The 25,938-nt window shown below is 42.8% G+C and overlaps 1 protein-coding gene across 3 annotated transcripts in view; it reads right to left on the bottom strand.

Moving 5' to 3' along the window:
• Window positions 1-25,938, bottom strand: part of LOC141108071 (circadian locomoter output cycles protein kaput-like) — a 235,251-nt gene that overhangs the window by 20,035 nt on the left and 189,278 nt on the right. For all 3 annotated transcript variants that reach the window (XM_073599292.1, XM_073599293.1, XM_073599291.1), the window contains exons 12-16: window positions 22,084-22,231; window positions 18,588-18,669; window positions 12,865-12,988; window positions 11,918-12,006; window positions 1,324-1,410 (exon numbers count right to left, since the gene is read on the bottom strand). In XM_073599292.1, the coding sequence (XP_073455393.1) occupies window positions 1,324-1,410; window positions 11,918-12,006; window positions 12,865-12,988; window positions 18,588-18,669; window positions 22,084-22,231 (530 nt within the window). The remainder of the gene's footprint in view (window positions 1-1,323; window positions 1,411-11,917; window positions 12,007-12,864; window positions 12,989-18,587; window positions 18,670-22,083; window positions 22,232-25,938) is intronic.

The raw sequence follows: 25,938 nt of genomic DNA, 5'->3' as shown, positions 1-25,938 counted from the left end.
TGAAAAAAAAAACCCCAATAATGCCGTAAATCCTAAACACACACACACATACATACATATACATTATATATATATATATATATATATATATATATATATATATATATATATATATATATATATATATATATATATATAAATTCCTTTAAAATTGTGCTCACAATAACCCATGCTCTTCTATTCAACTAAAGTGCACCTTCCTCCATGCACCAAACACCTTACCAGAACAACCCCTATGACACAGGGTTGGGTGATCTCACTTATAACTTCATTTTTCATAAACTTGCTTCTCTAGCGATAAAATACTCAGCTCTGCATAAACAGTTAAAAAACCAGATATGTAAAGAAGAAAAGAAAACTAACAGTGCAGAAAATCCTATGCAAATCATATTTTTTCAATTCAAAATGCTCACATAGGCAGTGAGTATAATATTCCCAATAACCAAGATGGCAGAATGGGCACTTCTGGTACTTGTGTAGGCATCTTGACTTCACAATCCGATGTGTTTCATCGAGATGACGTTGTCAAAGGTACACTTTAGTTGAATGAATTGGATCACTTGTTTGGTATGGGTTAATGTGAGTACAATGTAAAGGATATTTATATATGTATATGTTTGTTTTGGATGTACTGCACTATTGAGTTTTTCTTTTCTTGGGAGATATTGCCAAGAGGAGGATTCAGGACCTGAGGGTGGTTTGGAGGAAGAGTTGATTTGGAAGGAGATGTGCTACAAAGTTTGATTTCTGGTAAGGATATTGTCAGAAGGAGAGAATAAGTCAGGAGCCACTGGTGATTTCACAAGCATGTTGAAAACACACACATGTAAGCACAATAATATAAATATTATAGATCAAACAATCATTTTGAAGGTATTACATTATAAGTTTTATTTATTGGGAACACATGAGAGGAGATCACAATAATAAAGAAGACATGGAAGGGTTAGAGAATAAAGCTTTATTGGACCCATTTACTTATGTTTGGGTCAGCTAATCTGGCAAGTGTCTGGGAATTTTTGGACATACTGTAACAGTAGAGGGCAACACTGGGTGCCAATCCATTTCATGGTAAAGCATTTGCAGTGGGCTAGTTAACAACAGCACTAGACTGATGGCAGATTTAGAGTGCATCTTAAAGTCTCTGAAATAAAACAAAAATGCCCCTGTAGAAGAGATCTATATAAATAATAGATAACTATTTATCAATCAATCAATCTTAATGAATGCACATTGAAATATCATTCTATGTACAATCCACTTAAACTGTGAGGATAAGCCATACAAGTTGGATATTTTAGGATTGTTTTAACTCAAACTTACCAAGATAGGTTGCTGTGGTGAAACAGTTGGTTGAACAACATGATGCTGCGTTAGATGTTCAGATTGAGCTTGAGCTGGTGCTACAGCCTGCAAATTAAACCCCAATATTTTGTTATTAGTGTATCAATATACATCCTCCCATAAACAAAAGATAAATGAAATGGCAAAACAGTAAAGCAAAGCCATCTTAATAGTACATTTTCTCCTAGTGCCCGAAGTTTGGTGCTGGTTGTTCTTAGGCTTCCAGTACAGTAAACTAATGTAAATACTGCAGTTTTCCTAAGTGTCACTGATTATGTCTATAATAAAAGACCCACCAACACAACTGTAGCCAGCCTGAACCCTCAACATCCATCCTACCCCCCCCCCCAGCCCTCAGCACCAAAAATAATAAACTTAGCCCTTAACCTGTCTCTTGCCCTTTCCTAAACCTAAACATGCCTTTTTATTTGTCCTATTTACCATTAAAAGTAAAACTAAAAGAGAATCCCAAATTTTGAGTTGTCCTTAGAAAAGTAGCAGAGGAAAAATCTTCCTGGGGACACTAGTTCTGGCGAGATGGGGGTCCCCAAAGAAATTACCTTAATTTACAGGAATTTCCGCTCACTTTCTGTTTGACTATGGGACAGGAAGTGAAGGGACACAGGTCAAAAAAAAAAATCTGGGGTTATAACCCTCCCCTGCTCTATCCAAAATGAGAAATAAAAAGTTTTGCCTATAGTTCTACTCTAACACTTAACCACAAACACCCCCCCCTTGATTAATCCCTAGAAAATAACCCGAAAACGAATCCTTATTTATTATGCTCAGGATTAAAAGCCATTTAAGCATTTTAGAATTATAATTTTTCTAAGTCAGTTAGTTATGAAACATTGCAATTAACCATTATGTAGTCTTTTATCCATCCTCCAGGTGGAGCTTTAGGATGGCCTTAGCTGATTAGGTATATAAGAATTGCCCTTTTTGTCTCATTTAGATTTAGGTAAATTGCATTTGATGGGTCCTGTTTGAAGTTCATGCAAGTATTGTATTTTAGGGGCCTGTGTGCCTTGGAATTGGAGGGGAGCCCTCCCAGCCCTCTGTATGAAGTTGCTATCAGGCCTCACAGACATCAGTGCAGATCAGTGATGTCCTAAATCTGCACTGATCACATGAGACAGCATCACATAGAAAAGGGGCATATTGCAAAGGTTAAAACACCTGTGCCCATAATTTACTTCCATAAAAGCACATGAAAAAATACCAAGTGATTTTATTGTAAGTCTCTCAGTTGGGCGAAGCCTCCCTTTAAAGGTAATTCCTTTAATGGAAAATATATATATATTTTCAGTATAGCTTATACAATTGCTACACAAGCCATATTGTAATAAAAATTACCATTTATTTTCAAACTGCAGTTGCTGTAATTTTCTAAAAAGTCAATGCAATATGGCTCCTGGAGGCAGTGGCGTAGCGTGGGGGGTGCAGGGGGTGCCGTGGCCCCGGGCGCGATATTTAGGGGGGCGCCAGTATGTGTCACTGGCTGCCTCCTCCTAATTTCTAATTTTGTGTCCCCGGGCTCCGGCCGCCATGTTCAGTGTCCGGCGCCCTGTGATTGGGTGTATGGGGGTCATGTGAGGCGCCCCGCCTCCGCACATGACCCCCATACACCCAATCACAGGGCGCTGGATACTGAACATGGCAGCAAGCAGAGCGCAGGGGAGAGAAGAATGTGAGCCGCCGCTGTGTTCTCCTCCTCATCCGGATCGATGCAGCCAGGATAAGAAGGTAAGTGAGAGTCTTGTTACTGGGAGGGGGAGGGAGGGGGGCGAGAGAGACTGTAGGCAAGACAATGTAGTGTAGTATGGAGGTCAGTGTAGTGTCACTATGGGGGGCAGTGTAGTGGACAGTATAGTCAGGGCCGGATTAACATAGGGGCTGGTGGAGCTGCAGCTCCAGGCCCCTCCCTCAATATAGGCCCATGGCAGTGGCTTGTCAATTCCTGTGTGCCTTCCTGAAGGAAGAGGAGCCCTCTGTGCCAACATGGAGGAGACAAGTCAGTGCAGCCAGTCCTGTCTCTGTCGATGCCTGACTCCTATCACAGGATCTGTTCCACTCACACAGATCCTCCATGTCTGGGGGAGGGGCGCTGATGTCCTAACCAGCAGGAGCCCGGGAGGAAGGACATCTCACATGCTGTTATGATAAGGTCAGTACATTTGTTAGGGGGATGTTGTGTAATTATTGTGCTAGGGGACAGACTGCTGCTTCCCCCCATGTAATGTGCTCTCTTGTGCCCCCCATGTCATGTGCTGTGCCCACCATGTCCTGTCATGTGCATTGCAGTGCCCCTATGTAAAGTGCTGTGCCCACCATGTCATGTGCATTGCAGTGCCCCCATGTAATGTGCTGTGCCCACCATGTCCTGTCATGTGCATTGCAGTGCCCCCATGTAAAGTTCTGTGCCCACCATGTCATGTGCCTTGCAGTGCCCCCCATGTAATGTTCTGTGCCCACCATGTCCTGTCATGTGCCTTGCAGTGCCCCCATGTAATGTTCTGTGCCCACCATGTCCTGTCATGTGCATTGCAGTGCCCACTATGTAAAGTTCTGTGCCCACCATGTCATGTGCCTTGCAGTGTCCCCATGTAATGTTCTGTGCCCACCATGTCATGTCATGTGCCTTGCAGTGCCCCCCCATGTAATGTGCTGTGCCCACCATGTCATGTCATGTGCCTTGCAGTGCCCCCCCATGTAATGTGCTGTGCCCACCATGTCATGTCATGTGCCTTGCAGTGCCCCCCCATGTAATGTGCTGTGCCCACCATGTCATGTCATGTGCCTTGCAGTGCCCCCCCCATGTAATGTGCTGTGCCCACCATGTCATGTCATGTGCCTTGCAGTGCCCCCCCCATGTAATGTGCTGTGCCCACCATGTCATGTCATGTGCCTTGCAGTGCCCCCCCCATGTAATGTGCTGTGCCCACCATGTCCTGTCATGTGCATTGCAGTGCCCACTATGTAAAGTTCTGTGCCCACCATGTCATGTGCATTGCAGTGCCCCCCATGTAATGTGCTGTGCCCACCATGTCATGTCATGTGCCTTGCAGTGCCCCCCATGTAATGTTCTGTGCCCACCATGTCCTGTCATGTGCATTGCAGTGCCCACTATGTAAAGTTCTGTGCCCACCATGTCATGTGCGTTGCAGTGCCCCCCATGTAATGTGCTGTGCCCACCATGTCATGTCATGTGCCTTACAGTGTCCCCCCATGTAATGTGCTGTGCCCACCATGTCATGTCATGTGCATTGCAGTGCCCACTATGTAAAGTTCTGTGCCCACCATGTCATGTGCGTTGCAGTGCCCCCCATGTAATGTTCTGTGCCCACCATGTCCTGTCATGTGCCTTGCAGTGCCCCCCCATGTAATGTGCTGTGCCCACCATGTCATGTCATGTGCCTTGCAGTGCCCCCATGTAATGTGCTGTGCCCACCATGTCATGTCATGTGCCTTGCAGTGCCCCCCATGTAATGTGCTGTGCCCACCATATCATGTGCCTTGCAGTGCCCCCCATGTAATGTGCTGTGTCCAGTATGTCATTTGCTGTATGTTGCAGTGCCCACCATGTAATGCGCTGTGCTGAACATGTGCTGTGCATTGCATTGCCCTTCATGTGATGTGCAGTGCCCACTATGTCATGCTGTGCCTTGCAGTGCCCACCATGTCATGTGCAGTTCCTAACATGTAATGTGCAGTTGCATTTCCCACCATGAAACGTGCTATGCCATGCAGTGCCCACCATGTAATGTGTTGTGCCCACCATGTCATGTCATGTGCCTTGCAGTGCCCCCCATGTAATGTGCTGTGCCCACCATGTCATGTCATGTGCCTTGCAGTGCCCCCCATGTAATGTGCTGTGTCCAGTATGTCATTTGCTGTACATTGCAGAGCCCACCATGTAATGCGCTGTGCTGACCATGTCATGTGCTGTGCATTGCATTGCCCTTCATGTGATGTGCAGTGCCCACTATGTCATTCTGTGCCTTGCAGTGCCCACCATGTAATGTGCAGTGCCCACCATGTCATGTGCTGTGCCTTGCATTGCCCACCATGTAATGTGCAGTGCCCACCATGTCATGTGATGTGCCATCCAGTGCCAACCATGTCATGTGCAATGCCCACCATGTCATGGCTGTGCCTTGCAATGCCCGCTATGTAATTTGCAGTGTCCACCATGTCATGTGCTGTGCCATACAGTGATCCCACCATGTAATGTGCAGTGCCCACCGTGTAATGTGCAGCGCCCACCATGTCATGTGCACTTCCCACCATGTCATGTGCTATGCTGTGCCCACCCTGCCATGTGCTGTGCCCAGCATGTAGTGTGTTGTGCCCACTGTGTAATGTGCTGTGCTGTTCAACAGTGCCCACCATGTCATGTGCAGTTCCTAACATGTAATGTGCAGTTGCATTTCCCACCATGAAACGTGCTATGCCATGCAGTGCCCACCATGTAATGTGTTGTGCCCACCATGTAATGTTATGTGCCATTCAGTGCCCACCATGTAATGCGCTGTGCCCACCACGTCATGTGCTGTGCCATGCAGTGCCCACCATGTAATGCGCTGTACCCACCATGTAATGTGCTGTGTCATGCAGTGCCCACCATGTCATGTGCAGTGCCCATCATGTAAATTGCTGTGCAGTGCCCACCATGTCATGTGCTGTGTTGTGCCCACCATGTCATGTGCTGCACCATGCAGTGCCTACCATGTAATATGCTGTACTCACCATGTTGTAATGTGCTGTACATTGTCCACCATGGCATGTGCCGTGCAGTACCCACAATGGAATGTGGTGTGCAGGGCTCATCATGTCATGTGTGGTGTCCACCATTTAATGTGCTGTGCTCACAATGTAATGTGCTGTGCTGTGTCATGCAGTGCCCACCTTGTCATGTGCTGTGCAGTGCCCACCATGCTATGTGCAGTACCCACTATACAATGTGTTGTGCCCACCATATAATGTTCTGTGCAGTGCCCACTTGTAATGTCCAGTGCCCACCATGTAATGTGCTCAGCTGTGCCTGCCATGTCATGTGCTGTGCCCACCATATAAGGTCCTGTGCCCACTGTGTGCATGAGCTGTGCCCACCATGAAATGTGTTGTGTTGTGCAGTACCAACCATGTCATGTGCTGTGCCCACCATATAATGTACTGTGCCTACCTTGTTATGTGCTGTATTGGGCAGTGCCAACCGCGTAATGTGCTGTGCCCGCCATTAAATGTGCTGTATCCACCATGTAATGTGTTGTGCCAACCATGTGATGTACTGTGCTATACCCCCCCCCCTCCCGTGTAATGTACTATGCTGTGCCCCCCACAGACTCACCCCCTCACTCCCACCCCCCTCTCTCTCTCATCCCCTCTCTCTCACCCCCTTCACCCCCTACCACTCTCTCTCCCTCTCCCTCCCTCTTTAATTTAAATTTCACAAAAAATTGTTTGCGTTTTCATTTTATTTATTTTCATAAAAAGGCCCACCAACATCCTTAGCACCAGGCCCATGATGCTCTTAATCTGGGCCTGAGTATAGTGTGAAAAAGTGGTTAGCATAGTGGTCAGTATAGTGTAGTTTAGTATGGAGGTCAGTGTAGTGTAGTGGACAGTGTAGTATGGTGGTCAGTATAGTGTAGTGGACAGTGTAGTATGGTGGTCAGTGTAGTATAGTGGACAGTGTAGTATGGTGGTCAGTGTAGTGTAGTATAGTGGTTAGTGTAGTGGTCAGTGTAGTGTAGTGGTCAGTGTAGTATAGTGGGCAGTGTAGTATGGTGGTCAGTATAGTGGACAGTGTAGTGGTTAGTGTAGTGGACAGTGTAGTATGGTGGTCAGTGTAGTATGGTGGTCAGTGTAGTATAGTGGACAGTGTAGTGGACAGTGTAGTATGGTGGACAGTGTAGTATGGTGGACAGTATAGTGTAGTGTAGTGGACAGTGTAGTGTAGTGGACAGTGTAGTGTAGTGGACAGTGTAGTATGGTGGACAGTGTAGTGTAGTGTAGTGGACAGTGTAGTGTAGTGTAGTGGACAGTGTAGTATGGTGGACAGTGTAGTATAGTGGTCAGTGTAGTGTAGTATGGTGGTCAGTGTAGTATGGTGGTCAGTGTAGTATAGTGGACAGTGTAGTATAGTGGACAGTGTAGTATAGTGGTCAGTGTAGTGGTTAGTATGGTGGACAGTGTAGTATGGTGGACAGTGTAGTATGGTGGTCAGTGTAGTATGGTGGTCAGTATAGTGGTCAGTGTAGTATGGTGGTCAGTATAGTGGACAGTGTAGTGTAGTGGACAGTGTAGTGTAGTGGACAGTGTAGTGTAGTGGTCAGTGTAGTGTAGTGGTCAGTGTAGTATGGTGGTCAGTATAGTGTAGTATGGTGGTCAGTGTAGTATGGTGGTCAGTATAATGTAGTATAGTGGTCAGTGTAGTATAGTGGTCAGTGTAGTATGGTGGTCAGTATAGTGGACAGTGTAGTATGGTGGTCAGTATAGTGTAGTATAGTGGACAGTGTAGTATGGTGGTCAGTATAGTGTAGTATAGTGGACAGTGTAGTATGGTGGTCAAGTGTAGTGTAGTATAGTGGACAGTGTAGTGTAGTATAGTGGACAGTGTAGTGTAGTATGGTGGTCAGTGTAGTATGGTGGTCAGTGTAGTATGGTGGTTAGTGTAGTATGGTGGTCAGTATAATGTAGTATAGTGGACAGTGTAGTATAGTGGTCAGTGTAGTATGGTGGTCAGTATAGTGGACAGTGTAGTATGGTGGTCAAGTGTAGTGTAGTATAGTGGTCAGTATAGTGGACAGTGTAGTATGGTGGTCAGTATAGTGGTCAGTATAGTATAGTGGTCAGTGTAGTGGACAATGTAGTGTAGTGGACAGTGTAGTTCTCAGTGTAGTGGTCAGTATAGGAATCAGGTAGGTCAGTACTATTGTATTTGAAGGGACTCAGGGATAGCTAAAAGTCCGCAGGTTGGGGGGGGGGGGGGGGGGCGCAAATTACTTGCCTTGCCCCGGGTGCTGACAACCCACGCTACGCCACTGCCTGGAGGTGTTCTGTACACAGTTGGTGTACAGGACTCATCAATAAATGTAATTTCCTGCTTTTGTGAAGAACTCTGCACTAAGATACAAGTCAGGTTTTAGGCATCTTCTGCAACAAAAATATAATTTAAAGTGGTTCTAAAGGCAGAAGGTTTTTCTACCTTAATACATTCAAGTAAAAAGCCTTCTGCAAGCAGCTCCCCAGCCCCCTAAATACTTACCTGAGCCCAATCTCAATTCAGCAATATGCACAAGAGTAGAATCTCTCTCGTCTCTCTCTCCTCATTGGCTCAGACACAGCAGCGGGAGCCATCGTCAATATCAGTCAGCAAGAAGGGTGAAGAGAGAGCAGGGGGCAGGGAATGAGCATGCACAAGTGCCCCCAAAGCAAGTGGTGGGGGGAGGGGAGCCAGGAGAGCAGGATCGAGGCAGCTCTGTCAAAAACTATTGCACAGAGCAGGCAAGTATAACTAAAGGGATGCAGACACTGCAGCTTTTCTCATCAGATCATTCCAAGTGCACCAGCTGATCAAATTAAAAACTTGGTAGGACATACAGCTCTTTCTTTAGAGCAGAAAAATCTGTTGAAAACTATGTTAAAATCCTTGCAATGTACAAAGATCCAGAGGGGTATGTTTTTGTCGTTGCAAAAGTGGAGTTATTCTTTAAGCAAAGTGACAATATCAGGATTTTTTTTTCTAGGTACAATTACCAAGCTGTTTTGAGCTTGCATAAGGGCTGTTATCAAGCCACATCTAGCTTCTATCAAAGAACAGTTGTGGTTAAAGTAATTTAAGTGTGAAGAGACTGAAAATAAGTAAAGTGGTCCAAGTTATTTAGAGCACATTCCCGCTTGTCTAGCCTGTGTAAGATTATTTGAGTTACAAAACCTCTTGAGCAATGTTCAATGGAACAAGCAAGCAAACTGAATTCCAACAAGCTTTTTTGTTATATTTCTTGAGTAATGTTCAATACAACAAACATATTCTGCTAAAACTGTCAAAAGCTGCGATTAAAAGTCTAAAATAATACATGAATCTATCATGCCCTGTGTGGAATGATAAGTATAGGTGGTATTCCCCTTAATCAATTTTCCTGTGCATTTCCACTACAAATGTATTTGCACTTAAAATAATAAAACATATGTTGTATTTTACGTGTTAGGTGAGTTTGGAATTAACAATTATCTAAAAATATGAACATTTTTTTAAGGCAGATGTGATCTAAAGCTGGAATCCATACAGAAATGAAAGACCACCAGTTTTGTATTCAATAAAGAAATCCTTCACTGTATATTTAAATATGAATAAGTGCCCTTTATTTTAAATATGAGTAAGTGCCCTTTATTTTAGAGGTCTGTTATCACCTGTACATCACACCGATGGGGGGAGACAGGGGCAATATAGTGAGTCTATCAGGCACCTACTACATTGCAGAGTGTTAGCCTAGCACTGGGGCTCAATTCAAAAGAAAAAAAGATGGTGAGCAGAGTGACAACCTGGTGTGACGGTGTTGCCCTACTGTCCAATCAGCAGTAGGGGTTTGGTCAGTGACAAGGCTATATTGTATAGAATAAATATGTAGGCTGCCACTGTGGGCGTCTCCTTCTGCTAACTAACTTCACTTGTCTAAACTGTGAATGTAAACTGAGCAAAACTTGCAATTTACAGGCAAAGTGGAGTTTAGAGCAAATGGAATTAAAAAAACCTTTCTTGTCACAAAAGAGCAGCAGCTCCAATCTCTGTGTAGCGAGAACCTCAAATATCATGCAAAAAGCAGATAAGAAGATAAAAGTGAAAAATGGAGATTTCTGCGTTTGCCTTTCTGACAAGCTGAAGACTCTTAGCATCAACTCCAGTAAATAGATACCTTGCATCTCTATAAAGGCATTCTTTGTGTGCAACGTATAAACATAGTACCCTTTGATTAGATGTCCAAATGATTACCTGTCTGCAGACTTAAAGTGGTATTAAACCCCAAACCAAAAATGTAATATATTGCAGCTTACTAATCTTTAAATGTGGTGCCTTCATTCGTTTCCCTTTTTTAGGCTTTTTTCCCCCATATGTTTTCACTTGGTTATCTGGCCAATAACATACTTCCTGTATTAGAGTGCCTGAAGGAGAAGAGGGGGCACATTTGGACAGCAGCGCTGTCAGTTTAGGGGGGTTGGGGAGTGTTAGCTGTACTAGCAGATTTAAATAAATGAACAAATTGAACCAAAACTCCAGTTCAGACTTTATAATCAGTTACAGCAAACTTTTTTTTTTTTTGGGATAAAGGTTTTACATTAATAAATTAAATCTGGTCGTTATAAGCACCCCTGTCAGTGGTACATGCATTATCTCATCCCTGTAAAGGGATACATTTGAGAGAGAGCTTGTTCTTTTGAAAAACACCAGACTTACTGGCCAGATCACCAGATGAAAATAGAAGAAAGCCTAAAAAGAAAATGAATGCAGCCATCACACTGCTTAGTACTGCTTTAACGGAAGCCAGGCTTTTCAGAACAGGCTGTCCTCAGCTCAGTCCTTCAAGGTTGGTCCTTTTTAATAGGGTCCCTCAGTGCAGTTGTAGCATTCCAGAAAATAAAAATAAAAAAATCATCTGACTGTAAAGGAGATCCTTTCAGTGCAAAATTAAAGTGTAAAGATTGTATCCTTTGATAAGTGAAAGCTGTGCATGTGCAGTGTTGCTATAGGATAGTCCAGCTGTCACTCTAAGTGTAAACTGCACTGAGAAACCCTGTAAAGGACTAACCCTGGAGGACTGAATGGAGCACACCCTGTACTGAAAGTCTGACTTTCATTAAGACCACATGATATCATTGGATACAGTCTTTATGCACTGAAAATATTCAATTGCATCCTCCGGCCATCTGATTGGCATGCGCATGGGAGTCACGGACCGTGACAGGGAGTTCTGAAGGGACGGCACGGGTATGTCGTCTTCAGAGTGCATGCGCCGGTGACATCACTGGCTGAATGTAGTATGAATATCTCCTAAACGGTGCAAGTTTAGGAGATATTCACTGTACCTACAGGTAAGCCTTATTATAGGCTTACCTGTAGGTACAAGAAAAAAAAAAAAACGGGTTTACATCCACTTTAAGATGATATTGAAGCCTGTAAAGAGTCTCCAGCTTGTCAAGAAAGTGAGTGCAGGAACCTCCCTTTTACACGTTTGGCTTCACTTGTTGCCTGCTTGTTCTGTGTCAGTTACTACAGTGACTCTGGCTTAGTGAAAACTATTTTAGCTATTAGATTAGTATGACAGTCTAAAAACTAGCAATTTCAGAAGGAGGTTAGTAAGAGCAATCTATATGTTTCCCTCATCAATAGTTTACTTTCAAACAAAATGCCATGGACAGAAAGCAGACATGCTCCAGGCCTTTAGGCTTTAGTGAATAACCAAGCAAGTAAATATCAAAATGTCTGCACTCCCGCCATGGAAATAAAATTACTAGATTTGAATAAATACAATACAAACATTGATTGTGAATTGTGCATTATATAAATACATGCCTGGTCATGTCTCATCTGGGGTTTATCCTGTTGACTTAAGGAGTGTCTGGAGGGTGTGCTGGCCTCTGTGGGTCTCATAGATGAGGTTGCTGGAATATAGAAAGATTGTTATCAGTAAGAGCAGAAAAATGTATTCCGCAGATGCACTTTACTGTTTTTAGAAAATATGTCATAAAAAGAAAACATTTGGACCGAGCATCATTGGCAAAAACACTCAAACAGTAAACCTTTGGTGCCTATACATTATGCTGGAGCTACAAGAACTCCTTTTAGCTTAGACTGCTTTGATAACTCTCCCTCACCCCTACATAATCACCACCCAATTATTTAAGACATAAAAACTGTAAATTAAAATGTAAACCAATGGTACACATAAACATCTTTATATTTTGTCTGCCAAGGCTTATCTAGTCAGAATCTGTATTTTTAACAACAGTTCACAAGGCATGCACAATATATTGTTTCTATAAGCATAGCTGCCCATTTGTTTTATCTTACTTGCCCAGTCTGCCTACTACCCTTCTGTGTGTACTCCAGCTGCACCCCCATTGATAATAACAGCACCTCTGGAATCAAATCCTGTTACAGTAGCAGCAATGCCCATGGGACAATACTTGAACATCATAATTAGGGTATCATACATTTATACAACAGGTAATGAAACCCTAATTAGGGTGCCTAAGAAGTGTGTCATGGGACGTAACTGGGCACTGGTGCTATGGTTGCAGAATGTATTGAGGTGTTCTAATTTTTTATTTTACAGTAAGCCTGGTAACACTACTCATTGTTTTAAATCTGTTTATTTAGCTACAATATTGCTCTAAAAACTGCTTTTTCCATGTTTCCTTGTGAAATAAAGTAAAGTACTATGGCTTATACAAAAAAAGTCAGACAGTAATATCACCATCTCAATTTTCACTGGAGGACCTTTATAATTGTATACATACACACAGTGTCTGAGAGCGCAGTATGAGATGATCTACGAGAGCTATGTGATGACACAGACATTCCTTCTCTGCTCGGCTCTTGTTTATTTGTACACTGTCTAATGTCCAAGTAAGTGTTCTGACTCTGAGAGAAGAAAATGAAGCATTAGTCATTTCACAAATCTCAAGGAGTAAAAGTTACACAGTATACAGTTTTTAATATCACCCATGACCTTGTGGGGCTTTCAGGCAAGGGTGGACTAGACATGAAAATTCTTGGAATCCAGTAGGTAAACATTTAAAGCCGCAACACATGTAGCTTCATATATCATTCACTTATAGTACATATTAAAAGAATTAAAAGAATATACATGTGATCAACCTACATAAAATATTTGTAGGTACTGCCTGTCTTTAATCAAAGCCAAGCACTGATATTGTAGCATTAGGTGGATACAAGAGAGATAAATGATGGTGAGCTGTTTATAGTTGACTTGCCAGCTTCATGCACCTTCAAAAGTCATTAAAAAGAAGACCTTAATGTCATTTTTGGATTGTTCAATTACTTTTATATTTGGAACAATGAGGAAGAAATCCTGTGTGTTGATGCAAAGAGGGGGGTCGTTTTTAATAGCATGTATAACAGTGTATGTTTGCTGTCCCCTCAAAATAATTCAACTCAACACACTGCCATTAATATCTAAATCGATGGCATACATTAATGTCTAAACCGATGGCATATATACAGTATGTATCCATGCAATGTTTGTTATTATCTACTTATAATAAATAAAAAATACTGAACAAGAAAAAAAATATATATCACTATACTACAAGGAGGAAATCTTCTGGCATCAATCGACATCAAGGATGCTTTTTCCATGTGCTGTTTTTCCCCGCTCACCAGAAATTTCTACGCTTCAAGATAGAAAATCTTCATTTTCAGTTTGTAGCTCTGCCTTTCGGTCTAGCTACTCCACCTCGAGTGTTTACAAAGGTCCTGGCTCCTCCTTTAGCCAGGGTAAGGGCTCAAGGTATAACAATACTAGCCTACTTAGATCTTCAGTTGATAGATCAATTTGGTAGCCCGCTTAATCCAAACTTTGGTCACCGCAGTTAGCTACCTGGAATACCTAGGTTGGATTCTCAACCTAGAGAAATCCTCCTTAAAACCATCAAGGAGATTGCAGTACTTGAGGCTGATCATTGATACAGCTCAGAAGGGGATGTTTTTTTCCCCAGGAAAGGGTCAGTTCCATAAGGGATCTGATTAAGTTACTCAAGTCAAAGAAGAATCTTTCTATTCGGCTTTGCATGAATTTGTTGGGAAAGATGGTCGCTTCTTTTTCAGCCGTTCCTTATGCGCAGTTTCATTTAAGACTGCTGCAAAACAGTATCCTGTCAACTGGGAACAAGAAGGCCCAAGCTCTGGGCTTCCCAATGCGTTTATCCCCCACTGTGCATCAGAGCCTCAATTGGGGTTGATATCCAAGAATCTTCAAAAAGAAACATCCTATCTACCTGGAAGGTGGTAACAACAGATGCCAGCCTTCTGGGCTGAGGAGCAGTCCTGGAAGAAGCATCTGTCCAAAGGAAATGGTCCAAATCAGAGATGACCTTATCCATCAATATTATAGAGATTCGGGCAGTACGCCTGGTCCTCAAGGCCTGGACGATCAAACTACGGAATTGTCCTGTCAGGATCCAATCCGACAGTGCCACAGCTGTGGCTTTTATCATTCACCAAGGGGGCACGAGAAGTCGTGCGGCCCAGAAAGAGGTGAATCATATTCTATCTTGGGCAGAAAACAACATTGCTTGCCTATTAGCAATTTTCATTCCAGAAATAGTGAATTGGCAGGCAGACTACTTGAGTCGCCAACAATTGTTCCCGGGAGAATGGTCCCTTCCCCCCGACATGTTTCTGTTGATATGTCAGAAGATGGGGAGTTCCGGATGTGGAACTTTGAGTCAAGGACAAGGGATTTGATGGCATACGAAATAGATGCCTTGATTTTTTCCGTGGGATCAGTTACTAATCTATGCGTTCCCTCCTGTTCTGCTGCTTACGCGCCTTCTTCACAGGATCAAGCAAGAAGGGAAGGAGGTTATTCTTGTGGCCCCAGCGTGGCCCAGGAGATCTTGGTTTGCCAAGATCGTAAAGATGGTGGTGGGGGACCCTTGGACCCTACCACTATGGCCGGAACTTCTCTCGTGAGGTCCGGTATTCCATCCTACCTTACAAACACTAAATTTAGTGGTTTGACTATTGAGACCCACTTTCCGAAAGATCGTGGGCGGTTAGTCTCAGTAGTTCTACTTTGGCTAAATGCTAGGAAGCCGGCCTCCAGAGTCAAGAATCTGGAAGGCGTATGTCTCCTGGTGTAAATCCAGGGGTTGGCACCCCAGGAAATATGTCATAGGTAGGATCCTTGAATTCCTACAGATAGGATTAGAAATGAAGCTGGCCTTGAGTACTATCAATGTCCAGATGTCGGCTTTATCGGTCTTTCTTTTCAACAACCACTTGCTTCCCTCTCTCTGGTTCGTAACTTTATTCACGGGGTAATGTGGATTAATCTTCCAGTCTGGTCACCCCTGAACCCTTGGGACTTAATTTAGTCCTGTCGGCTTACAGAAGCAGTCTTTTTTTGGATCCGGTATGAGATATTCCCTTGGTCCTCTTGACGGTGGAAAAATAACTTTCTTGGTTGCCATATCTTCTGCAAGAAGAGTATCAGAGTTGGCTGCTCTTTCTTGTAAGGAGCTGAATTGGTTGTTCATAAGGATGAGGCTGTATTGCGGCCTCATCCTGAATTCTTACCGAAGGTAATATCGGGTTTTCATTTAAACCAGGATATTGTTCTGTCTTCATATTTTTCCGGAACTTCGTTTCTGTGGAAGAAAGGTCACTACATTTTCTTGATGTGGTGAGAGCGGTCAAGGTCTATTGAAACTGACCACTCAGATTCATAAACAAATGTTTTGTTTGTGTTGCCAGATGGTCCTAAAAGAGGACAGGCAGCATCGAAATCTACTATTCCTCCTTTTCATATTAAAGCACACTCCACCAGGGCTGTTAGTGCTTCTTGGGCAGTGCATCACCAAGCCTCCATGGCTTAAATCTGCAAGGCCGCAACTTGGTCTTCAGTCCATACATTTACCAGATTCTATCAAGTAGATGTGAAAGGCATGAGGATATCGCCTTTGGGCACAGTGTAGTCTCTTGGTGCCCTACTTTGTTGTGTCTCCCTCCCTTCAGTTAGCATTGCTATGGGACATCCTACATAGTAACTATGTGGTAACATACAATGTCCTTATTCATCAGTATTCTCTTCACTAAAGCTAACCCTTCATGTAACCCAAACACAAATCCTCTATGCAACCATAACCCAAACATTCCTTGTAAGCCTAACACAAATTCACCAGGGAACTCTACTACTAACCCACCCTGTAACCCCAATCCAAACCCTCCCTGTAATTCCCTGACCTGAACTCTCCATGATACTCCAACCCTCAAATAACCATACTCAAATCCCCACCTGAAATCCAACTCTAATTCTAACCCTACCCCTTGTGTGCATACTCACTTACCATATACCATGATCCTCACAACTGATGACCATCCTCCCCAGACTAAAAGGATAACAGCAGTGGCGGCGGGTGGGCTTTCATTTGGGAGGGCGGCGGTGGTACGGAACTAGCACAACTGCCCCTCCCAGCGGCACGGCACTAACACCCCCAGCAAACCCCTCACCACCCACATTTTTTACCCTGGATAAGTGCGGTGAGAGCAGCGGTTGGAGCTGATGCGGCCATCTTCCAGCCCTGTCTTTAAGCATGGTGGGTTTGGGGAAAGCTGCTCCTTCCTCGGTGCGTCTCCTCTCCAATAGGATCGCCTAACGTTTTGGCCAATCGGGAAATGGGTTTCATTGCTGATTCCCAATTGGCCTGGGAGGAGGATCCACTGTATATAGGGGGTGGCAAGGAGAGAGGGGACGGCGGCCGGGCGCCCCTAATGGACGGGCTGCCACAGTGTTGAAGTCCCCAAATGATCTGCTTAGTAGTTAACAAAAGGATTGCCTTTACCTAAGATGACTTGTGCAGGTGATACTCGAAAAATTAGAATATCGTGCAAAAGTTCATTTATTTCACTAATGCAACTTAAAAAGGTGAAACTAATATATGAGATAGATTACATGCAAAGCAAGATAGTTCAAGCTGTGATTTGTCATAATTGTGATGATTATGGCTTACAGCTCATGAAAACCCCAAATCCACAATCTCAGAAAATTAGAATATTGTGAAAAGGTGCAATATTCTAGGCTCAAAGGGTCCCACTCTAATCAGCCAATTAAGCCATAACACCTGCAAAGCCTTTAAATGGTCTCTCAGTCTGGGTCAGTAGGAATCACAATCATGGGAAAGACTGCTGACCTGACAGTTGTGCAGAAAACCATCACTGACACCCTCCATAAGTAGGGAAAGCCTCAAAAGAAGTTGGATGTTCCCAAAGTGCTGTATCAAAGCACATTAATAGAGATTTACGTGGAAGGAAAAAGTGTGGAAGAAAAAAGGAGCACAAGCAGCAGGGATGACCTCAGCCTGGAGAGGTTTGTTAGGAAAAGGCCATTCAAAAGTGTTGGGGACTTTCACGAGGAGTGGGCTGAGGCTGGAGTCAGTGCATCAAGAGCCAGCACACACAGACGGATCCTGGACATGGACTTCAAATGTCGTATTCCTCTTGTCAAGCCACTCCTGAACAACAAACAATGTCAGAAGCGTCTTACCTGGGCTAAAGAAAAACAAACCTGGTCTGTCGCTCAGTGGTCCAAAGTCCTCTTTTCTGATAAGAGCAAATTTCTCATTTGGAAACCAAGGACCCAGAGTATGGAGGAAGAATGGAGAGGCACACACTGCAAGATGCTTGAAGTCCAGTGTGAAGTTTCCACAGTCTGTGTTGATTTGGGGAGCCATGTCATCTGCTTGTGTTGGTCCACTGTTTAATGCTTCCTTCCGCAGACAAGCTCTATGGGGATGCTGACTTAATTTTCCAGCAGGACTTGGCACCTGCCCACACTGTCAAAAGCACCAAAACCTGGTTCAATGACCGTGGGATTACTGTGCTTGATTGGCCAGCAAACTCGCCTGACCTGAACCCCATAGAGAATCTATGGGGCATTGCCAAGAGAAAGATGAGACATGAGACCGAACAATGCAGAAGAGCTGAAGGCCACTACTGAAGCATCCTGGTCTTCCATAACACCTCAGCAGTGCCACAGGCTGATAGCTTCCATGCCACGCCACATTGAAGCAGTAATTGCTGCAAAAGCGGCCCAAACCAAGTACTGAGTACATATACATACTTATACTTTTCAGAGGTCCGATATTGTTCTATTTACAATCCTTGTTTTATTGATTGCATGTAATATTCTAATTTTCTGAGATTGTGGATTTGGGGTTTTCATGAGCTGTAAGCCATAATCATCACAATTATGACAAATCACGGCTTGAACTGTCTTGCTTTGCATGTAATGAGTCTATCACATATATTAGTTTCACCTTTTAAGTTGCATTAGTGAAAAAAATTAACTTTTGCACGCTATTCTAAATTTTTCGAGTATCACCTGTATATTTAATTACCAAGGTTTGCATATAGAAAGCAGAAATATGGCAGATTGTTCCAAAAATACTAATCCTGTGCCCCATAAAAGTTTTCCTTTTCATATGATAATGGAGTGTACCTTTACTGATTGGTCTGCCAGTTCTAAAGCTGACTCCTGAAGCCCAAGGTCTCTCCTCCTCTCTGCCCGAACTTCAGCATAACTGATAAATGAGAAAAACATGTCATTACATATACATTGGAAAGTATAAAGAGCCAAGATGGCCAACATACATCCAGAAATCTCTAGTAAGCACACTATGGTCACACACAAAATCCACATTATACTATAAAATTCTACTTCTAGAGTATCCTTATGCTTCTGTCAGGAATGTTAATTTCTGGGTTTCTACTTCTCCTTAGCATGTTAGAGCTAACTGGGACTGAACCAGGAAAAAAGCCAGCTCTTATGATAAAATACAAACTTTCAGAGCTTTGCTTTTGAGTTATCCAAGATGATGCAGGGGAGGGTGTGGAGATGGATATGTTGCTGTCAAGGGTTCAGTGTTTAGGACAGCTCAGTTGCTCACCCATAGCAAACAAATTGTCACAAAGTAGTTTTTTGTATTATGCAGGTTGCAGTTTGCATATTCCAGGTGCATTTTGCATTTTTCCAATACATGTTTTTGTTCCATTGAAGTCTATGGAACCAAAAACAAGTCCCTGGTCCTTTCCATAAAATGCACAGATGTGAACTACATCAATAGAAACCATGTTAAATGGGCTGTAGTGTGTTTCTGCAAAACTGAAAACACACAAAAAAAAATGCATAGGTGTGATCCAGACCTTAGTGCTATTACAGTGACACTCCAAAGTATTCCTCTTCACTTCTCCCTGGCTGCTACATAAAAAGTAACGTATGGAGATGAGGAGTGTGATGATTTAACACCAAGATTAAGCAGACAGCAAAAGCTTGAACATGAGCCTAGTCTTTATTCAGCAGCATCCATCTTACAGAACTAACCATAGCTCCCCGCCCCCAGATCACATGACCAAAACTGTTAACTGTTTCCTAACACGCATAAGGAACTAGGCATAACAATTGAACTTGAATTATAACATAAAGCATATACATCATTACAAGGAGAGAGGTGAAGCAGTTGGGCCAGCATAGAGAGTAATTAGGCACTCCCAGGGGAGGAGAGGGCTATGACATGCATGGGAGTAGTCAAATTTTCTAGCAAGTTCAAAGGCTCATTGCAAGTGAACAAAAAAAAATGAAAAAGAAGGATTTACATCAAAAAGGAAAACATTGAGTAAGCATTTAAAAAAAAATACTTGATTTTTCTGTGCTTGCACTTGCATTTTTTAAAGTATCTGACAGGGCCGTTTCAAATATAGTAAAATTGTACTCTCAGAGTATCACCATGTGTGCCTAGAGGACTTCAATACTGATTTTACCAGCAGGTAGTCTTGCATGTAGAACTGAGTGTCAAGGACAGAACCACATATTACTGTGTGGTCCAGAGAAATGTACAAGCTGCCCAGTTCTTTGAAACACACCTTCAATTTTATAAACGCACATAGTCGTTTCCAGCAAAATGTATTATTATGATTATAGGTAATGGCAGACGGAACTCAGTGATTCACTGTGTTATAAAATGCGCTGGGCACAGTAATGCATCTAGGTTTGCAGTATATACTGCAAATAACATGACCCATTTATAGAAGTCCCATATAATATAGACTATTATATACTAGATGTGTTTACTTTATGTAGTTATGTTATTTTCTAAGGGTATTTTATGTTATTTTCTGTCACAAAAAGACAACATAGTGACTCAAGTTAGTTACCATGCACCAGCCATATACAAAAAAAAATGTAATCAAGTGCAGGAAGCCACAGCAGTCTGCATACAGAACAAGAATACTCCTGACATGGAAAAGGGCAGATGCTAAAACACATCTGTCTGTATGCATGCTATGTGGATTCATCAAAATTGATTTTGTTTGATTGCTTGCTGCTATGCAGGAATTCCCAATCAATTTACCATTAGCAAAGGATGATGCAGGTGTGAGCAGCTATTTACAGCAATGCTCACTACAAAAATGTCCCAGTACTTAACCCCACTAGCCAGCAAAGGATTTGTACCCGTTTCTAAAATGTTAATAAAATCAGAGGCCTCATTTGCATACATTTGGAAGCATTTGTGCATGTCTTCCACTTGCAAATGCACGTAAATGAGTTCTTTGCTTTCAATAAATGTTAAAAATGTTAATATTAATGTTAAAATTACCCCTGTTTGCTGGCTAGCATTGCAGGATTTGTATTGTATATGATTCTGGGTCAAAGTCCTAGAGTAAAAACCTGTTCTTTCAGATATGATCAAACACATAAACCTTAAAGCTAAAACACAACATATTACTTCTCTGAAACATTGGTGATAAATGAACCTTGCAGACAAGGAATAGTCTAATATGTTATGAGTAAAGGAAACTTGTCATGAGAGGAACACTGAAACGGCCTTGCTGACCATTCCTTCTGAGCCTGCTGGATGCATGGCTGATGTGATGATCCTATGGCTTTAATACTTGGAACAAGTATACATTGCTCCCAACTGTCCCTCATTTGGAAGACTTTTCTTCTTTTGCGACCAAATCCCTCTGCCCCTTGTGCAGCCTCTGTTGTCCCTCTTTTTGGTCTGATGTGTACATCTCTATACAAAATGTACTGTTTTACTATAAGTGTTGTTGCTTTAGCCAATAATGTTCTAAGTATTAGATCTCTATGTCCCAGGTGACCAGGGCAGTGGAAGGGACATGTCCTTTACCTAAAGTATATACTGTGTGCAAAAAAATGCCTCTCTATCATTTCAGAAAGTTGGGTGCTATGAGTTTGCAGGTAAGGACTGCTTTTCCTTAATTGAAGATTTGTTCCAGGTCAGTGATAATATTTAGGTCACTGTGTCAGCCAGCCAGGAACCTAGCATTTTCAGATGGAGGTCAGCATTTACAGACCCCATATTTCTCTCTTAGGACACATTCATTGTAATACACTAACATTGCTCTATAAAGTTTCAATACTGCAGAAACAATATGTCACAAATATGTGATCTGAACTGAAGCCAGAAGAGGGCACCATTACTGCAAACATTATCTGAACTGCACAAGTATTGCTAAAGCCACATATAGGAATTCAGTTGTTAAACAGCAAAATTAGTAAATCACCACAGCAGATGTTCCTAAGGTTTTATTATTGACAGTAAATTGAAATGTGTGAATTTATAAAGGCTCGGATAAAACACAGAAACTATCTACAAAGCAGTAGTCTCAACAGAAATCTGTAAAGTTTAATTTCAGCCCAAAATTTGGCTGAAATCAGACCTGAAACGGTGAGCCAGCATGCACCGGACCCGTGCTGTGAGCTGTATGCGGCTCATATGTGAACCCAGCCTGAAGCTTTATCACATCCCTCCCAAAAAAGTCACATTAAACCTGAACTCAATGATAAGCATAGCACAGTGCCAAACAGCTGCAGGATTTTGACAATTTGCTGTATTTTGCTCTGGCGCACAAAGACACTGCTAAACTGATATTTACAACTCCACCAAACACAGAATATAATAATCATTGCTTACCTAACAACAGTGTGCGTGCAAACAATGAACTCTGGCTTGGAATTCCACTGATGGTAAGTGATGTAGTAGCGTGTCTGCAGCCAGATCCATTGCTGTCCTTTGGTTAAAAACCTGTAGTAACAGGATGTTCCTTTTCCATATTGCATCACTGGATTTCCATAAAAGAAAACAAAATGACTACTGTTAGATATTTACGAGAACAGAACCAAAATATATTAATCAAGATTGAGATATAGGCTGCGGATAGCGGAATGTAATGCAGACATGAAAGCGATTTTATGGCATAGGACTCCTAGGATCTGGCCCATTATAATCATAGGGAAACTTCTAGTGACCACTTCTAATTCAGGAAAAAATTATGAATTCATAAAAAACAAATTCAGAGTGAAGGGCAATGGAGTGGAAGAGTAAAAAATTAGACCGATGGAAACTTTGGTCACCTAGTTCTATTCAGTTTGAACTATTGTGCTTTTTAGAATTGATCAGGAAGTCTCAACCCTCAATATTAAAGTATTACTAAAGGCAAAACTTTTTTTTTTTTTTTTTTTTTAGTTTTGGATGGAGTGGAGATGGATTAGAACACCTGTCAGTTTTTTTTATTGCTGTCTGTGTCCCCATTAGGGAGATTCAGCTTCTCTATTGGTCCTGTTTACCATTGAAAGTAAAAGAAAATCCCATTTTGGGTTGTCCCCAGAAAAGTAATAGAGGAGAAATCTTCTAATGGGGACACCAGTTCTGGTGACCTGGGAGTCTCTAAGGAATTCCCTTAATTTGCAGGGATTTCCTCTAGCTTCCCGTTTGGCTATGTGACAGGAAGTGAAGGTAAATCTTTGTGACAAAGATGGCAAAAATAAACCTTACAGGGATTATAACCCTTCCTTACTCTATCCTAAATGAAAAAAAGTTTTGCCTATAGTTCTACTTTAAGGGCTCATGCACACAGGACCTTTTAAAAAACACCAGCGCTAAAAATGCCCTTTTTTTTGGGTTTAGCCGCATTTTTACATTAGCGTTATTGCTTGTTTTCCCGTAATTTTTGGCGTTAGCTTTTTGGGTGTTTTTTCATTTTTTTCTACTGCCCCTAAACCCTCCCTTATGCCTCCAAACACCTCTGACAGTTTATATGTGCATGGACACATAGGCTAACATAAGGGGCTTTTAGAGGCAGTTAAAAAAAAGTCAAACGCCCCTAACAGCAGCTGTAAAAACGTCCTGTGTGCATGAGCCCTTACACACTCACAACGCCTGGGTATCGGCTTTTCAGCCACTAGCGGGGCACTTTTAACCCCCACTAGCAGCTGAAAAAGGGCAAAGCGCCGCTGCCCATTGATTTGATGGCCTAAAGCGCTTCAAAGAAGCTGCTTGCAGGACTTTTTTTGACATCCTGCCAGCACACCGCTCCAGTGTGAAAGCCCTCGGGCTTACACTTTGGAGTGACAGGAGAGGTGCTTTGCAGGTGCTATTTTTAGCGGTATAGCGCCTCAGTCTGAAAGGGGTCTAAGTCATACGTCAAAGAGTAGAGCCCTAAAGTGGAGCAGTAGTACAGGCTAAACCAACAAAACTCTCAGATACTTAGGGAGGGAGTGGGCGGAGGGGCTGATAGAAGGTACATACAGATTTCACTGAAACTAAAATTGTATTAAAATAAGATGTAATAAATGTAATTGGCTGCGAACTCTGTAGCCTTCATTTTTTTTTTTGGAGGAGCATGGGTCATTCAAGATGCTGAAACGGATAAGCAGGCCACAGTAAGAATGTGATTCGATAACTTTTGAGCATATTTAGGAAGGTATGTGCAGGTTTAACCAGGAGGCATATAGAATGGTCTGGGACAAACAAGGTGGAAAATATCTAATGCCGCGTACACACGGTCGGACTTTTCGACCGGACTTGTCTGATGGACGCCGACGGACCAAATCCGGCGGACAATCCGATCGTGTGTGGGCTTCACCGGACCTTCAGCGGACTTTTCCAGTCGCAAATCTGACAGATTTTAAATTTGGAACATGCTTCAAATCTTTACGTCGTAACTGCGCCGGACCCAGAAATCCGCTCGTCTGTATGCTAGTCCAACGGACAAAAACCCACGCTAGGGCAGCTATTGGCTACTGGCTATCAACTTTCTTATTTTAGTCTGGTGTACGTCATCACGTACGAATCTGTCGGACTTTTGTGTGATCGTGTGTAGGCAAGTCCGGTCCTTAGAAAGTCTGTTGAAAGTCCACCAAAAGTCCATCGAAAGTCTGTCGAAAGTCTGTCGGACGGGCTGTCGGACTTTTGTAGCTGAAAAGTCCGACCGTGTGTACGCGGCATTAGAGAGGAGAAATTGGGCAGACTAAACATTATGATAGACTAGTGGCAGATTAAATACAGTATATTTTACGCCTGACAGTATATGCCTAAACCAGCAGCCACAAGGCCTCAGCAACCTGTGCTGTTGCTTATGGTAAAATGGCCCTAACTAATAATAGATGAGGCAAGATACATTTTCTTATCCCATTATCTGTCCCTCTGTTCCAATAAACACTAAAGGAACTGTGTGGTAAGACATTTTTGGCCTCATCTCACAAAAGCTAAGGCTAGGTTCACATTATTGAGACCTGCGTCCTGCGTTTAGGCAGCCTATTCATTTCAATGAGCTGAACTACACGCAAAAACATGTGAAAAAAGATCCACAACACTCCTTTTAAAATAGCGCCTTGTTTGACGATGTGTGTCGGCGCCAATAGGATTAATAACATCCCCTTGGGTTGTTCCACCCAAAAATGGAACTTCCGCTTTAAGTGATGGTAACCCCCTGACATGCCACATTTGGCATGTCATTTTGTTGGGGGAGGGGGAGCAGGTACCCTGTTTTTACAGGCACCCACTCCCTCCCCTGGCGCTGGAAGGAAGATCACCTCTCCCTTCCTGCAATCCTCTGGGACACGTCACAGGTCCCACAAGATTGCCCGGCCATTCACAGCATGGCTCGCGCTGTGAAGCCACAGCAGGGCGTCCACAGTTAGAATGCCAGCGCCGAGGAGAGGAGGAGGTGAGGAGCGGGACTTCGTGCACCCACATTGCTGGACTGTGGGACAGGTGAGTGTCTGATTATTAAAAGTCAGCAGCTACACTTTTTGTAGCTGCTGACTTTTAAATGGGTGGAACTCTGCTTTAAGTACTAATTCTGTGGATATAGATCCATTCAGGATGGATTCTGATTGATTGCTATGGATTACTGCACCTAAACTGAACACAAGAACGAGCATTCTTTATAAAATTAGGTCACATGTGAGGAAATCACATTCAAATACAGATGATGCAAACCTGGTGTATACCTAGATTCACAGTTCAAGCAGATTTTAATCTCACCAATAACCAAAGCAATATTGCCTGTGAATGGCATTCATCTGAAGAATTCCATAAGGATGACTATATGCTAAGGTCCTATGAGAACTTCTTTTGCCTGTGATCTAATTTCTTGAAAGACAAGATCTGCTTATAAAAAAAAATGTATATAAAAGAAACATGTCTGGCCAGAGTGCCTCCCACTGACACACCTGCCAAATTAAGAACCCAAGTAAGAGGATCACCTTGATGAGTGGATGAAACAAATCCCATCCCCCAAAGCATCTCCGGTCAGTGGCAATTAGAATCTCCCCCTATCCTCCAAACACTAAGAAGTACGCTAAGAACCAGCACCATCAAGCATTAGTGATCCAGAGCACTACTAATGCCACGTACACACGAGCGGACTTTCCATCAGAGTAGACTCTAACGGTCTTTCCGACGGAGTCCTGCCTAAACAGACTTGCCTACACACGATCACACCAAAGTCCGATCGTTTAGAACACGATGACGTACAACAGGACT

Source organism: Aquarana catesbeiana, linkage group LG09 (assembly GCF_042186555.1).
Source record: "Aquarana catesbeiana isolate 2022-GZ linkage group LG09, ASM4218655v1, whole genome shotgun sequence".
Lineage (NCBI taxonomy): Eukaryota > Metazoa > Chordata > Amphibia > Anura > Ranidae > Aquarana > Aquarana catesbeiana.
This window is presented reverse-complemented; position numbering and strand designations above follow the sequence as displayed.